We start from the raw sequence: 16,606 nt of genomic DNA, 5'->3' as shown, positions 1-16,606 counted from the left end.
GAGACCCAGAGAAGGTGAGAAGCCTGCTCAGCACCACACAGCTGTAAATGGTGGAAGTGGAACTGAAACCCTGGCAGTCTGACTCCAGAGTTGATGCTCCGAATCCCTACAGATACTGCCTCCCTGAAGCAGGAGTGACAGAAACTGTAGGAGTAATGAGGGCTGTGGTAGTAACTGCCACTTCTGCGATAATAATAACAGCAGGAGCTAAAGTGCAAGATCACGTCACAGACTCTAAGCTTTACACACACAAGCTCATTCAATCACCACAACAACCCCTCGCGTAGGGACTACTGTCACCCCAATGTAAAGAAGAGGAAGCGGAGGCACAGAAAGATGAGATAACTTGTCCAAGGTCAGATGCTTGTCACCTGAACCCAGGTCTGTCTGGGCCTGGAGCCTCTACCTTGATCTACAGAGACCACCTGGGGCCACCTGCCGGGAACACAACGGTACAAGAGCAACAGCGTGTGCCCTCCCACCTGGAGCCCAGAGCCCGGGGAGAGGACAGAGGAGCAAGCATGTGATGCTAAGAATGTCATGATACAGGAAGAAGAGGTACCAAAGGGCCACAAACTCAGACCAGGGAGTCAGGGATGCTGTCCAGAAGGAAACGACAGCAACGTGGTGTGAAGGGTGAGGGAGAGTCTGCCAGACAAAAAGGGGTAGGCAATCCTTGGGCAGAAAAGGACTAGAGGCACTGACCGTTTACTCTACACAAACCACCGTCAGTCACCAAGCTGCGTTCTTCCTTTTCCTCTTGATGTGAATATTCTCCAAGACAAGTGTCAGCTGCTTTAATGGAATCGGTTCCCGAGAGTGCCTTAGAGCAGGAAGCACAACCTAGAGCTCAGGGACCACGTCCGGCCCAACAACTGTATATGTCTGGTCCTTGAGCAAAGGATAATTTTTACATTTTTAACAGTTTACAAAAAGAAGAGTACGTGAACAGAGACAGTACATGGCCAGCAAAGCCTAAATATTTACCATTGGCCCTTTACAGTGAAAATTTGCCCATCCCTGATGCGGAGAATGAACGTCTGTGAATGTGTCTATGTGTTAGAGAAAAGCAAAAGGAAGAAAGAGAAAGGAGAGAGCCTGCTCTGGTGGAGCAGGGCTGACCCGCATGAGCAGAGCCTCTGGACCCGAGGCAGCTCTTCCTCAAGGTACTCGTCTCCGCCTTCTCACCAAGACACTGAGGGCTCCTCCCTCCCGTTCCCACCTGCCTCTTCCGGTCCAGATCCATACTCCCAACGGATCCTGGGCCTCTGCATCAGAAACACCTCGGGCACCACAAACTCAACAGGTCAAACCCTAAGGCGTGACTTTCCTTCCTACATCTCTTCCTCACCGCCATCTGTCCATATCTCACCTAACGACCTCCTCTCCTGCCACTCAGCACCGACAGCTCTCGAAGCGCCTATTCCAGAGACAGCCTCCTAGCTGGTTTCTCTGTCAGTCTATTCAACCTGTCTTTTGTGCTGTCGCCAGAATCAGTTTTCTTCAATACAGATCATCGTGACCCATCTTGAGTCCGCCAAGGGCTTCCCATTTTCTAAACAAAGTACAAATCCCTTGTCTTAGAAAACAAAGTCCTTCACTCTGACCTCAAACTTCCTCTATAAAGCCCTCTTTTCTCCTCCAGTCCAAACTGTCAGCTTCAGCCAAACTGTTGCCCTCGGACTGTCCGCAAGCCCCACTTTCCCCAAGCCTCTGCCCACTCGATTCTCTCCACGTAGAATGCCTCTTCCAGTGCTTCTCTCTTTGGTAAACACCCTTTAGGACCGAGATCCAGTGATTCTCCTTGAAGGACCCTCCAGCGCTCCAAGTCGGGATGACGTGCCTCTTTCTCTGTGGGTGCTCCACTTACCAACCGCATGAAAGCTGTGTTCATTAACTCTCTGGTCTTCGAAACTAATCTGTTTCTTAAATACCGGTACACAATAGATCTGTTAAATGGATTTAATTTAAAAAAAAAAGGAAGGTGTCTTGGAATACTATTCTTAATCATGTGCAGCCCTGCCTCTGCTGCCCCCATCTCTTCTCCTCTCCTCTGGGCATTTGTGGATTCCCAGTCATTACCCCTTGTTCTCTTGCCTCCAGCACCAGAAGATGTCAGAGCTTCTCAGAGCAGAAGCAGGGTTGGAAGGCGAACATTTACCCCAGAGAACCCTGGAACATCAGTTTGATGTAAACAACATATTCACAGGACAAACAAACGCCAGGAATGCGTAGTCTGTTTTAAGATACCTATATTTCGAGTAAAAATCTATTTACTCATTAAAACAAAACATCCTTTATGCCAACCTGGGCTCAACTGACTTAGTTCTAGATATTGGAATGAATAAACAGACTTAGAATTTGGATTTTTCCACCACTTAGAACTTTCCTAAATTGACCCAATCTGGTGAGCTTTTAATAAGGTCTCTGAATGCGAATGGCCTCACAGACTAAAGAGGAAATTTCTCCTTAGTTACATAATTTGAATTCAGATTTGGACATAGTTCAAAGTTTCTGAGTGTTACATTTAATGGTACTCCAGAAAGTTACAAACGGTATTTACAGAGGAGATAGTTTTCACACTCATGAAACCTGGTCAAAAATCATTATGATATTCTTGTTGGGATAAAAAGAAAAGGTTATTTCTGAGATAACTTTGTAAACATTACAATAATGCATTAGTTATATCCTCATTTCCTAGAGATGGTGCGAGGCCAATTAATATTATTCACACCAGACAAAGAGCTTGGGAATACTTTAACTGAGACAATTTATCATCCCACCACTCCTTCCCCAATTTTCCCAGTTCATTTCTGGAAACAGCTGGAAATAAGCCTACCGCACAGAGTTTCACAAAAGTTGAGACATATCACATGTAATTCCTTACAAAAATGAGGAAAGAGACTGGGAGGTCAAATTGCGAAACCAAACTCAAGAAATAAAAACAAAACACCACCAACGAAAACACTTCTAACAAAAGTGTTCTCTTTAATTACAAAAAAGAGAAAAAAAGTGCCTGCGAGATCTGGATATCAACTTGGATGAAAGTTCACCTCTGGACTTTGCTATTTTCATAACAATATTTTCAGTGCTACAGTGTAATGAAAAAGGTCCATAAAAAACTGAAACCAGAGTTGACGGATGTCAAGGTTTAAAGAGGGGAAAAAAAATCACAGTGAACTTGGTGATGACCTAGATTCATTTAACTGTTTAATTGTTAGGAGGTCTTTGAATTTTGACTCAAAAGACTTTCGACATTGAAACAATTATAATTCTGTCTCCACCAATACTTCCGCCTCCCGGGCCAGAGAAATGTAGGCAAATTATCAACGACAACGAGCGTGTCCAAGAAAGATAAAGTCGCCCATGATTTTGTGAGGCTACTTTTCTTACTTCTGAAGTGCAACTTTAGGAACTATCCTTATTCTCAAACAGGATAACATTTTGTGTATATATTTTTAACTCTTCTCTTTGAAACCAAAACGTTAAATTGAGCTCATGTGATTTAAGGGGGAAAAAACAGACACGTTGCCTAAGGAAAGGTTTAGAGTCCCAAGGAAAGGGAAGAGCCGGCAAATATCCGGTCTGTTTGTCCAAGAACCGTCAACTCAGGGGACAAAGCCGACTTCTTGTTACCCTGAATTTACCCGGTTTGGATACTGGTGACATTAATTTGAGAAAGACTAGTTTCTACATTTCCCTTGAGGCTGTATGGAACCCATTTAAATCCCCAAGGAAGCAAATAAAGGCTTTTTTCCCCTTTGAATGGTTTGTTTCATATTCCTAAATGACTTATTATAAAAACAATAGCTTCTTCTTCTAAAAATAAAGGACAGTTACAATCCCAGAGATGATCACTTGGCAGTCTGGTGCCTCTCTTTCCAATCCTTCAGTCTCTGCCTGACTTTTCACCTGCTGAGGTCACTCGGTCCATGTAACTTAGAGCCACTCACCGAGCTATGACACGAGCGTGCTCCAAGGGTTACTAAGGACATCAACAATACAACTGTAAAGGTTCCTAATAATGCCCTTTAAGGATGTACCATAATTTAATAAATCATTCTCCTTTCTTGGACATTTAGAATGCTTCTAAGTTTTCATTATTATAAATAATATTTTAAAGAACACTCTTTAGTCATTAAGCTTTTCTGAATCTCAGATATCTATAGATATCTATTAAAGGGTGTACTTACAAGTGGAAATTCCGGGACAAAGGCTACAGCACTTTCTAAAGTTCTTTTTTTTTTTGAAAGATTGGCACCTGGGCTAACATCTGTTGCCAATCTTTTTTTTTTTCTTTTTTTTTTTCTGCTTTATTTCCCCACCCCCACCCCCCCCCCCCCCCCCCCCAGTACATAGTTTTATATCTTAGTTGCAGGTCCTTCTAGTTGTGGGATGTGGGATGCTGCCTCAACGTGGCCTGACAAGCGGCGCCATGTCCGCGCCCAGGATCCGAACCCTGGGCCTCCGCAGCAGAGCACGTGAACTTAACCACTCGGCCACGGAGCCAGCCCCCTAAAGTTCTTAATATCTACTGCTTTCACCATTTCTAATTTGCAGTGCAACCAGCAGTGTGCAAAAGTGTCCCCTCACAACACCTCTAGCATTGGTAATGTTTACTTTCTAATCTTAACTCTCTTGATAAGAGAAAATGGCATCTCAAGGATTTAATTCACTTTTTCATTACTTGTGAGGCTGAAAAGGCTTTATATATTGTTTACTATTTGTATTTCTGTTTATTGTGAAATGCCCACTTCCTCTGTCCATTTATCTGCTGGGTCTCACTATATTTCTAAATAGATTATACACACTCTTTATATCTTAAGGATATTAACCCTTTGCCATATTTATTGCAAATACTTTTCAAGTTATTTCCTGTCAATTTTGAAGTCATTAAATCTATCGATTTTTTTTTTTTCCTTTTTGCTTCATTCATTGCTTCTGAATTTAGCAAGGTCTTTCTCATCAAGACATTTGACACAAATATACTTAAATTTTCTTCTAAATTTTTTTGTGTGTGTGTGAGGAAGATTGGCCCTGAGCTAACATCTGTTGCCAATCTTCATCTTTTTGCTTGAGGAAGATTGTAGCTGAGCTAACATCTGTGCCAATCTTCCTCTATATTACGTGGGATGCCACCATAGCATGGCTTGACAAGTGGTGATAGGTCTGTGCCTGGGAGTTGAACCTGCAAACCGTGAACCACCAAAGCAGAGTGCACGAACTTGATCATTATACCAACAGGCTGGGCCCTCTTCTAAATTTTTTGATGATTCAATTTGTATAATATGAATGCTTCAATTCATATGAACTGCTCCCTCCACCAAACAATTAATTTCCCCAGCACTGTGTGCAGAACAGTTATTTGTTTCTCCACTGATAGTTGATGATAACTTTACTTAGTTATGCTTCTAGATTAAGACTCCAGCCTCCTAGCAGGACCTTGTTACCCTCCCTGTATCCAAACCCTGTGTGTAACCTTGCAGTCACTTCTACAAGAGACGGAGTGCCCTCCCTGTCCCCTGACAGTTTGTTTGACTGCGTGACTTTGCTTTGATTAATATCATTGTGAACGGAAGTGATCCTATGCCAGTCCTGTTCTAGGCCTCAAGAGAGATGGCCCTCTTGCCCTCTTGGGCCTCTGTAATCACTAGATAGCTGCTTTCTCCTTCAGCCTGAGCCCCAAAAGAAACACACCTGGACCGGAGGTGTGCCAGCTGCCCAGTGGATGAACAGGGCAGTGTAAACAGTTACCCCAGCCACTGCGGCACTGACTGCCCTCAGCCTAGATCAGTCGACCTCCCAACCAACTTGTAGATGTGTAAGAGATAAATTTTTATTGTCGACTGTCTCTAAGATTTTAGAGTTACTGGTAGGATTTTGGCAGGAAAAGAGAAGCAGATACTGTAAACAACAGAAGAAGGAGCAAGGGAAAAAAAGGGATAGGCAATATGGAAACCCACATGGAGACGAAGAGTTAGCTAGATATGAAATGGTTACTGGGGATCAAAAAAGGAATAAGGCTCCAGGAGTTAAAAAACCCCAAACTCTTTCAAAGTCAAACACATATTTGTCTTGACAAGCTCTCATGGCAAAAATTTATGTGTTTTTCACCCAGACTTCAAGTGGGATTTAAACACAGGTTGCTCCCGCCCAAGAAGTAAAAAAAAAAAAGAAAAAAAAACTGTTTTAAAAGTTCACCGCCCCGACCCAAAAAAGTCTTCACTGGAAAATATATATTAAGTTTGAGTTTTCCTGAATATAGCTTTTAAAGATTTTCCTCTTTTATTTAGCTACGTACACACACACACAAAAGACTTGCACTCCAAGACTTTGCACAAAGCAAAAAAGCCAAGTATTCATCTTAATCTCTCACCTTCTGTTGAAATCAACCTGGATGGAATGATCAATCACAAGATCAGCAGGACAGACAGGGTTTATTTTCTCTGGGTCTCCTCCTAACTTTTTCACAGCATCACGCATGGCAGCAAAGTCGACCACAGCTGGCACACCCCTAAGAAAAGAGAATTGAGCAGAAAACAAATCTGTTAAACACATGTAACTGAAATGTTTAGCTTTTGCCTCCATTGCTGATATTGGCAATGGGACTGTCTCATCAGTGGAGCTAAGAATGGATGACTTAGACAAGTGAATGTTTCTAAGCACATTTCCCTGAGCAGACATCATGTAGGCAGTCAGTGCCATGACTGAGTGGTTTGTTTGTACGCATCTTCATCACTGCATTAAAGTTAACAAGAGGCCGGCCTGGTGGCATAGTGGTTAAGTTTGCGCACCCTACTTCTGTGGCCCAAGGTTCACGGGTTCAGATGCTGGGCATGGACCTACACACTGCTCATCAAGCCATGCTGTGTCCCACATATAAAACAGAGCACAGATGTTAGCTCAGAGACAATCTTCCTCATGAAAAAAAGAGGAAGATTGGCAACAGATGTTAGCTCAGAGGCAATCTCCCTCACGAAAAAAACCAAAAACCAAGAAAAAAAAAATCCCAAAACCCAAAACTTAATAATGAATAGGGTCTAAATAGAGATACTGTGGGAAAGCTGGCACTTAAAAACTCTGGAGCATTTTCTTCCCACGACTATTTCCCACCACAGAGTGAGGTTTCAAAGACCTGCAGAAGACAGATGGGTGACACCTTCAACTTCAGAGAAAATTTAAGTTAGTTTTTTATGATATAACTTAGAAAAGTAGGCTGTGAATCAAATTTATATTAAGTGAAGACTTTCTTTTCATTATATTAGAGGATAAAATTAGGTGATCTTCCTCAAGGAAAATGAAGTTTGGTCTCTAGAAGGAATAAAATTACATTTTAAAGCGGAAAGTTTGTGTCTCAAAAAAAGAGGCTGTGATGGAGCAAAGATTCCTGGGAAGAGCAGGATGTAAGCTGAGGCTTAATGGTGACAGGTCAGGCCTTGTGAACTACGCATCTTCTCCCCGCAGGGGACAACACAGCTACCTTCTGACGACAGCTGTTTGAAATCTGGCTCCTTGGGTGATAGGACTTGGGGAGAAAAGATTCTGTGGTAGCTCCACTCTGTGCTGTTTCTTTCACCTTGAGCTAGGGTACTCAGAAGTAGGATCTTCAAGACCAAAGACAATGGCCTTTGCCATTGGAAAATGTGGATTTGTCTGAGGCAATCTCTTGCTGCCAAGGATACGAGCTCCCTTTTGTTTTCAAAAGTGTCTGGATATTGGGTGATAAACGATACAGTCATGGTGTGTGTGTGCTTTCTTTAAAGGCTGAGAGGGGAGGCAGTGAAAAGGAGAGTGAAGTGATGTTAGGCTCACGTAAAGTCCTGCAGGATGACGCGGGCAGGCTTGAATGGTACTTCTATGTTCTTGTGCTGCGTGACATTCCAATCTAGGATATTTTCAATGTCATTTTTCTTCACCAAAAATTGATCACAGTTCCGAACAGCTGCCTCCAGGAGAACTCTGATAGAAAACGGTAAGCGTCCTAGGAGTAAAGGAGAAAGCGTAACAAGACAAACAAAAACCATAAGGCACTTGATTATAAGAGCTCTTTAAAGCCAGTCTACGTTAACTTGATACTAGACATGAGACTAGTCTTCCAACAGGGAAAGAGGGTAAACTTAAACTGATCTCAACAGTTTAAAATATAAGGATACTGAATGGGTTTAAGAGACATTCAGTTCTAGAAAGTACCCACAGACTGGGCAAAAGTAAAATACCACAGTTAATGCTTTCATAACGAATGGGTGCCTTGCCTTGGATTCCTGTTGCAGAGCTTTCCTTAAGACATCATGAAAGAAATCAGTCCAGATAGCTACTGTATTATGTGTTACCAAGTAACATACACACACACACTACTTTATACAAAAACTAGTGTTTAAGAAATGAGAAAGTAACTCCTTTATAATTATTGTAATGAAGATCAAAGTCATGTACATCTTCCAAAGGAAATAAAAACCTAAGTTCCATCTAGTATGGCCACTGGTAACTGGGGTTTCTAGGTTAAAACAATGGTAATTCATAAAAAAAAGTATTTTGTTTATTTATAAAAGAAATGTTCCATCCTGAAATTTGAAAATTATTCACCAATATTATCTGGAAAAGATAAGAGTACAAAAGTAGAAAAGCATAGGATTTGGAATAAAAAGATGTGTTTTCATCCTCTTCTGCCTCCCACGTGGTCTCATGTCTTTGCCCCTCTGTGGGCCTCTGCTTCCTCCTGACTTCTTACATTTTATAAACATGACCTCATAGGGTTGTTATGTAGATTAAATGATATAATACATATGTACAAACACTCTCTATACTATAAAGTGTTATACGAATGTTACATGAATATGATCATTATTATCTACTTAAAAATGAGCAGTGTAAGAAAGGTGGGTGTGTGTGAGTTGGTGTGTTTGTGTGCTTAATCCAAGACCATTCAGCCCTTCTCGACCACTTCCTCTTCCAACTCTCCTACAGGCTAGTTAATTACATGGCTTAATTATCAAGCAAGTGAGATGCCAGTTGCTGTCAGAGCCAGTACAGCATAGAGCCATGTGCCTACCATATCTTGAATCCTTCAATTTATTCAAGTTGAAGAATTTCTTTTCTGGTTGTGCAGGATCCAAGGGTTCAGCAAGGTGTGCAAATGGGTTGCTCATGATTCCCGCTGGCCTCGTGTCTCTGAAAAGGAAAGAGAACATTTAATTTCTACTCTCAAACCTGGACCTCATTTATTCTGGTAAGCGTTTTCCCTCTTTCACAATTATGGCACTCCTCCAATTTCAAAGTAGGGGATTCAAATATCTTGAATACAAGAATGATATTCTTAGCGAATAAAATGCGCTCCTGTGAAGCCACTGTGAAAGTGAGAATTTACCTCTTAAGAAAGCATAAAATCCCAAATTTCTTTTGTCTTATTTCTGACAACTTTCCAGCATTCTTCTACTGATGAGATGTAGGAAGAAGGGAAAGGAAGGATGTGTGTCATGGTAAATCCTGAATATAGGAACAGACCTGTGAGCTGGACTCACATCTTGCTTGATGGGAGGTAGGAGGTCCATAGCAGGCGACATTAGGAAATTGTGTAAAACGTGGACTCTGGAAGGGGGACCTGAAAGCAGCTGTTTTCTGTTGTAACAGTCTGTGCACCATTTTAAATAACTGTGTGAGTGAGAAGTCTTCCTGATTCACTTTCGCACATGGTAGCAATGGTGTGTTCACATCTTTCAGGTACCTTGTGTCGGCATAAAGGCCCAAACTCCCCAGATAAGTCTGGAGGGGACCCTCTCCCACAGCTCTGGGCAGGACTTCTTGTGAATCTTTTCATAAATTACAAGCGGTGAACAGGCAGAACACTGTTCCTGGCCTGCACCACACAGATAAAGAGCGATTTCAAACAACTTCACTACCACAACTGAGAGAAAAACACAGTGCAGTGGGGTCAGAAGACCAGCTCTCAAGTCCGACCCCTTGAGCAAAAATCCATTAATCAATCCTTCCCCCAAAGTCTTAACTTTTAGGTAAGAATAACAAGTTTTCTCTACTTCATCCAGGGCATTTCTGAGTAAATATTTAAATATTCAACATATTTTGGGGGTTTGTGGGATAAAAAGTTACAGTGGGCCTTGTCTCCACAGATGGCCAGTATCTTATCTTCACCAAGACACAAAAAGGACTGGTTCCTTAAAGAGGGACAGAAAGGGGACTCGAAGTCAAGACTGGGAGGAAGACTCAGATCTCATTGCGCATCCTTCCATGTTGTTTGCATTTTTAAACATGTATACATATAACCTTTTGAAAGCTGGTTAAAAGTTTAAAAGAAATAGATATTTGTACATCCTCTCTGCAGTGCTGGGTGGCTCTGGGGAGAGGCGTCGATTCAGAAGCAGCCCCCGCTTTCCTGGAGTGACCCATGTGGCAGGCAGCAGGACAAGCCAGACACCTGTAAAGGGCACAGGAGAACGCAGAGGCAGGTGAGGCCGTCTGCCCGCCGCCCTTGCTGCTGGGACCTGCTTTTCCCCGAGTCGCTCGGGGACTGGTGGTGGAGAGGGAAGGAATCTGACCCAATCTGGGCCAATCGACTTCCTTCTCTAGAAATTCTGGAACTGAAACTAAAAAAGGCTAGCAAGGGGCAGGGGAACACACCGTAACTGTGTTTACAAAAGCACGTGCTCTAAACCACTTGCACCAGAATTACTCGGGATCTCATTAAAAATACAGATTCCTGAGCCTCACCCCTGAGCTGCTGAGGCAGAATCGACTGGGGAGGTGGCAGGGATCACAGTCTGTAATCTCCCAGGGGTTTCTAATGCTTGTCCGGTTTGAGAATTATTGCTGGACACTGTGGAGTGCTGGGTGAGGAACTCATGCCTCCTAATTCAGGGGGCAGGGAGGTACTCTGTGATGTGGATCAAGGCTGCCCTAGGTAGAGAAGCCCATGGCATCCTGGCCTACATGCCGATCTATATGACCAGATTCATATCTCAAGTTATATGACCACACAATAAGCAGACCCCATCTGCACTGAAACCATTTAATGACTTTTTACATCACCTTTTCTTTTTCCAGTAAAAATAAGTCACGTACCCATGCCTTATAAATTTAGCCCTGACCCTCAACACATTGCAGCAGCAGCTCTGACTACCATGGGTCCTGTCCCCATGCAGCAGCTCTTCACTGCCCATGGGTCCTGTCCCCATGCTATTCCATACTATTCTCTAAATAAAAGAGCACTACTGCCAGACCTTGAGAGTCCAAGAAATCTTTCTTTCGACTCTTCAGCTCACCGACCCCGCATCACTCTGGAAGGTGCACGTCTGAAAGGGGAGGGAATCACAACTAAAATGCCTCCGCGGGTCAGGAAGGGACCAGACAAGGGAAGCAGGCTGCACAGGGAGCAGCGGCCTGAGCAGCGTTTGCTGTCTAAGGGGCAGGACCACTGGCTCCAGCTGTGGGCTGCACGCAGGAATGCCCACCCAGTGGTGCAAATAGGTCATCCGGCTTTTCAGGCGAGGCTGGTCATCTGGATTTCTATATGAACGTCTGGGTGATTTATAAATGTTGCTAACTAAATTTTTCTAAACCACTGTGTGGGTCTGCAGCATGATGGCCAAGCTGAACACGCCGGGGGGCCCTATCTGACCGGTGGACCACCAGCTTCCCATCTGTGTCCAACCTCGCCTGGCGGATGCTTCGAACTGGAGGAACGGCAGGGTAACCAGAGAGAGAAAACTCAGGTAGGAAAGCACGGAAAGGGAGCAGCGGAGAGGGAACCAGAGAGGGCAATGGGATGGAGGAAGCTGAAACAGAAAAGAAGAGGTAGACGGCTTACAGGCTGAGGAGACAAAATGTAGAGCAAATGGCTGCTGAGTGAACAGGGGATCGTCAAAGGGGAGAAGGAGCCCAACTGAACTCCAGGTGCGGAGGGTTGAAGGACGTCAGGACTGCTGCGCGGGGAGGGGGTTGGAGACTGTAGCTTTAGTTTTTGAGGGGAGACTGCACATATGATGGAGTGCCACACAAATCCAAGAGACCTGTCATTCATCTCTACTCAAGAAGGGGCCAGTCAGGAGGAGAAACCTAGAAACACACCGTCTAGTAAGAAACATGCCCGCCTGTCTGCAGAAGGAGAAGTTTACAGACCTGTGGCTCAGAAGATAAGACTAACAATCCCACTGCCTGGAATTCTGAAGAGGATGTAAATTTAAAAGGCAACAATGTTACTCTCCCTTTGGTTTGTCACCGATGCCACTGCCCCTACAATTCACTTTTCCAACCCCAACCATAGCAACTCAACAGGAAAACGGCTGTTCAGCCTGCCTGGAAAATGGATCAGCTGAAGTGGCTCCTAACAGGCTGTAGGACAGTTCAGATTCTCTGCAGCCAGGGGAGGTGGTGGGACGCCTTTGCAGAACGGGGCAAGGCGGCTCATTGACATCTTTAAAAAGTCTTAAGTCGGGGCTGGCCTGTGGTCGAGTGCTTAAAGTTCTGCAAGCTCTGCTTCGGTGGCCCGGGGTTCATGGGTGCGGATCCTGGGTGTGGACCTACTCCACTCATCAGCCATGCTGTGCAGGCATCCCACGTACAAAATAGGGGAAGATTGGCACAGATGTTAGCTCAAGGCTAATCTTCCTTACCCCTCTCACCCCGAAAAAAGAAAGTCTTCAGTCTCTGAATCATCCTGATCTCTGTGTCAGGCCCTAAAGCAGCTAGGTGCCCCAAGTTTGCCAAAATTCTATGGCTAAGCCACTTGCAACTTGTACCCATATTTGCCGTTATGCGGGGAGCACGAAATGTGTCAGTTTACTTCTCCATAGCTCACAAATGCCCTGGGCATCATTTCGGAAGCCTCCCACAATGCCCACCACCCTACAAATCCAGCTGGTATTTCAGGATGGATCTAGTGACCAATGTGGCTCCCATAGAAAATGCTGATGGAAAGCTCTACTGTGTGCCTCCCCTGCCCTTGGGGACCAGGTAACTGTCTAACGTCACTAGATAATGAAGCAAATTCTACTTGTAGAAGTCAGAGGAAAGAGGAACCAGTTACTAATTACTGAGTACCAGACCATGCCAAGAGCTCGATACCATCTTCTCCTAACTCTGGCAACTCTCGCCCCAAGGCAAAGCCTATCATTATTCCCATCTGACATCTGAGGAAACTGCAGCTCAGAGGGATGGGAAAACTTGCCTAAGGGCATACAGCTGGTAAGAGGTGCAGCTGGATGTTGAATTCTAGCTCTTTCCACCTGCCCCACACCCGTCTCTCCATGTGCAGCAACGTCTTTCTGAAGATGATGCTGGCTGGAGGTCACCAACCGACCCCCAGAGATGGTAAAAGCTGGAGGAGACTCAGGCATATGAGAAATCCTTGCGTAAGACTCAGCTCTGAATACTGGAGTTGCTGTTACTTCTCTCCATGGGTCACTCTGCACCTGGGTGGGAGCCAGGCATTGACTGTCACATGTCCCCTGCCACTTGTTACTGAACCACAGGTCACTGGAAAGCAACAGCAGCTGTGTTTTGGCAATCAGAACTGGTTTTGCTTGGGAGTTGGGAAACAGCCCCTCCATAGAAAGCCTGGAAGGCTCTGGAAATTGAGCCACTCCAAGGTTCACTCGGACTGTCGCTCTTGTCTCAAACTCCCTTTCAGGAGTTACCAGTGCTTTGGTCTTCTCAAGAGAAAGCCAAAAACAACTGCGTCCCAAGGAGGGTGCTTCAGAACAGTCCAGATGCAAAGCAGAATTGAGGCATTGTGAATGCTTCCCAGGTCTGCCCTACTCTGGCCAGAATCCTACCCCATTGCCAAACCTTGAGTATCACCACGGGTCCTGCAGACTCCAAAATCATCCCAAGACCTGGGTTTTGTCTGGGAACCCCACCAACGGCCCAGGGAGCCCTGCCTACTCCCCCAGACCCCACTGTTTCAATTCCCTGTCTTGACCCCCATGCTCCCTGCCCGCTGCTTCGTTCCTGCCTTTTTTCTCTTTTATCTACCCCCATTCAATACTAATAAAAGAGAGGAACAAGCAGAGAGAGTCAGTGTGGGCTTTTTATGAGAGGGTGGAGTATTATCCTAGTTTTTTCTTTTCTGGAAGGGGGAAGAGTTAGTATACATGGAAATATGTCCACGTGTTGCCTTTTCTGTTCCACAGAATAAGATAGTTCTACATGGAGGCAAAGGAAAAGGAAAAAGGAAAAGAAATTTAAAAAAAAAGAAAGGAAGCAAAGAAGGGGAAGTGATATCCTCTGAGCAGCACGGTTGGAGCTCACCCAGAACCTGTCCTTCCCGCATGCTTGCTTTCAGAATGTTAGCACTGCGGACCCTTCTCTGTGTCCCCTTCTTCATCCAGTAGGACATGTGAACAGCTCTTGCACAAAAGGAATCCAAATAGAGACACTTGTACTGTATCTGGAACCCTTCACCGCACCTAATTCACATTCTGAAAGTCAAGAGAGTTATTTGGTAGAGAAACAGTGTCTTTCAAAGCTAACCCGTCCTGAAATACCAGCTGGGTGACTTGTATAATGTCATGATCCCCATAGGTACACTTTGTGCATGGAAGAGAGGGGGTGGGGAAGGAGTGCTGAACACTAGATTTTTAAAATAAATCACTAAAAATACCAACTATTAGGGACAGGCAGGCAGATCAGATTTAACAAATGAACCATGCTCCCAGCGAAAAGGTGGAGGAGTTCAGAGCTGGGGTTCTCCCGCAACCACAAACAGTCTTGCTGCCAAGTGACCTTTGGCCTCGATTGAGGAGCTCTACAGGAGACGTGGAGAGGCACCTTCACGTGTACAGACACTGCACGCGGCATTACCCCATCACCACGCCCTCGGGACACCTTGACCTTCGATGCTAAGGCAGCAATGAGCCAGAATCAGAGAGTGTTGAGCCTTCTGCAAAAACTTAGAGATCACGTAGCATTCCGGGCTGAGGAAACAGAGGCCCTGAAAAAGAAAGTGACTGACTGCTTGGGGTCACAGGACGTGTTAGTGGTGAACCAGGAAGAAAATACAGCTGATTCTCCCTCCAATGAAAAGTAAAATTTCCAGCAAGGGGAAAAAAAAATGCTTAAAATCCTTCAAAAGCAGAGTTGAAAAAGTCCCACTTAAGCATATCACCGTCTTCTGGCACTTCTTTTTTTATTTTTTGACTCAATTATTTTACTGAGGTCACATTGGTTTATAACATTGTATCAATTTCAGGTGTTACATCATTATATTTTAAATATTTAAATATCATATAAATATCATTTTTGCCTCCGTATAGACTGCATTGTAAAACCACACATCTGTGGACAGCTAATCTTTGACAAGTGAGCCAAGAACATACAAGGGAGAAAGAAAAGTCTCTTCAATAAATAGTGTTGGGAAAGCTGGGCAGCCATGTGCAAAAAAAAGTAGACCGCTATCTTACACCATACATAAAATTAACTCAAAATGGATTAAAGACTTGAATGTAAGACCTGAAACCACAAAACTCCTAGAAGAAAACAAAGGCAGTATGCTCTTTGACATTGGTCTTAGCAGCATCTTTCTGAATACCACGTCTCTTCAGGCAAGTAAAACAAAAGAAAAAATAAACAAGGGGGACTACATTAAACTGAAAAGCATCTGCACAGCAAAGGAAACCATCAACAAAAGAAAAAGACAACCCACCAACTGGGAGAAAATATTTGCAAATCATCTATCAGATTAGGGGTTAATTTCCAAAATATACAAAGAACTCATACAACTTGACAACATAAAAAGGAACAACCAGATCAAAAAATGGCTAAAGGATCTGAACAGACATTTTTTCCAAAGAAGATATACAGATGGCCAACAGGCATATGAAAAGATTTCAACATCATTAACTATCAGGGAAATACAAATCAAAACTACAATCAGATATCACCTCATGCCTGTCAGAATGGCTATTAATAAAAAGACAAAAAATAACAAGTGTTGGAGAGGATGTAGAGAAAAGGGAACCCTCATACACTGCTGGTGGGAATGCAAACTGATGCAGCCACTACGGAAAACAGTATGTAGATTTCTCAAAACATTAAAAATAAAAAAACCATATGATCCAGCTATTCCATTTCTGGGTATTTATGCAAAGAATATGAAAACACTTTTAGTGTTTTTGTGAGTTAGTTCTATAATCATTTACTGAAACTTCCAGGTAGTTCAGAATTCCAGAGAACTGAGTAACAGCTAAACTTTGGGAAAACAACTTACGGTTAAGTTTTAACAATCTGCCCTGGGTGACTAGTTTATTCCAAGAGAGGCAGAGGAGTAAAGCTAAATCAATTTTATCACTATAAATATCAAACATACAATTCTTTACTCAGATCTAACATAAGAAATGTGAGCAAAGACTCACATTCAGTGATATAAGTGAAATAGAAAAAGTTGCAGAATAATATATATACTAGAATCTAAGTTAAAAAACTTCAAGACTATTAGTGTAAATTCGTTCATACACACACACCCCACTGTATACGTAAATGAATACAAAAAAGAATGCTATAAAGTTAACGATGATTGTCCCTAAGTAGAAGAAAACATTGCATAAAGAGGGGGCTTTAACTTTTTATGTTACATACCTCTGAATAGAATCCATATTCT

At 43.5% G+C, this 16,606-nt stretch overlaps 1 protein-coding gene across 1 annotated transcript in view; it reads right to left on the bottom strand.

Moving 5' to 3' along the window:
* The window catches only part of ACO1 (aconitase 1), a 59,905-nt gene that overhangs the window by 29,186 nt on the left and 14,113 nt on the right, over positions 1-16,606 (bottom strand). Inside the window, exons 3-5 of the mRNA XM_046664965.1 lie at positions 9,050-9,168; positions 7,813-7,981; positions 6,377-6,514 (exon numbers count right to left, since the gene is read on the bottom strand). Of these exons, the coding sequence (XP_046520921.1) occupies positions 6,377-6,514; positions 7,813-7,981; positions 9,050-9,146 (404 nt within the window). The 5' untranslated portion in view covers positions 9,147-9,168. The remainder of the gene's footprint in view (positions 1-6,376; positions 6,515-7,812; positions 7,982-9,049; positions 9,169-16,606) is intronic.

This window comes from Equus quagga, chromosome 6, assembly GCF_021613505.1.
Source record: "Equus quagga isolate Etosha38 chromosome 6, UCLA_HA_Equagga_1.0, whole genome shotgun sequence".
In the NCBI taxonomy this organism is placed as follows: domain Eukaryota; kingdom Metazoa; phylum Chordata; class Mammalia; order Perissodactyla; family Equidae; genus Equus; species Equus quagga.
This window is presented reverse-complemented; position numbering and strand designations above follow the sequence as displayed.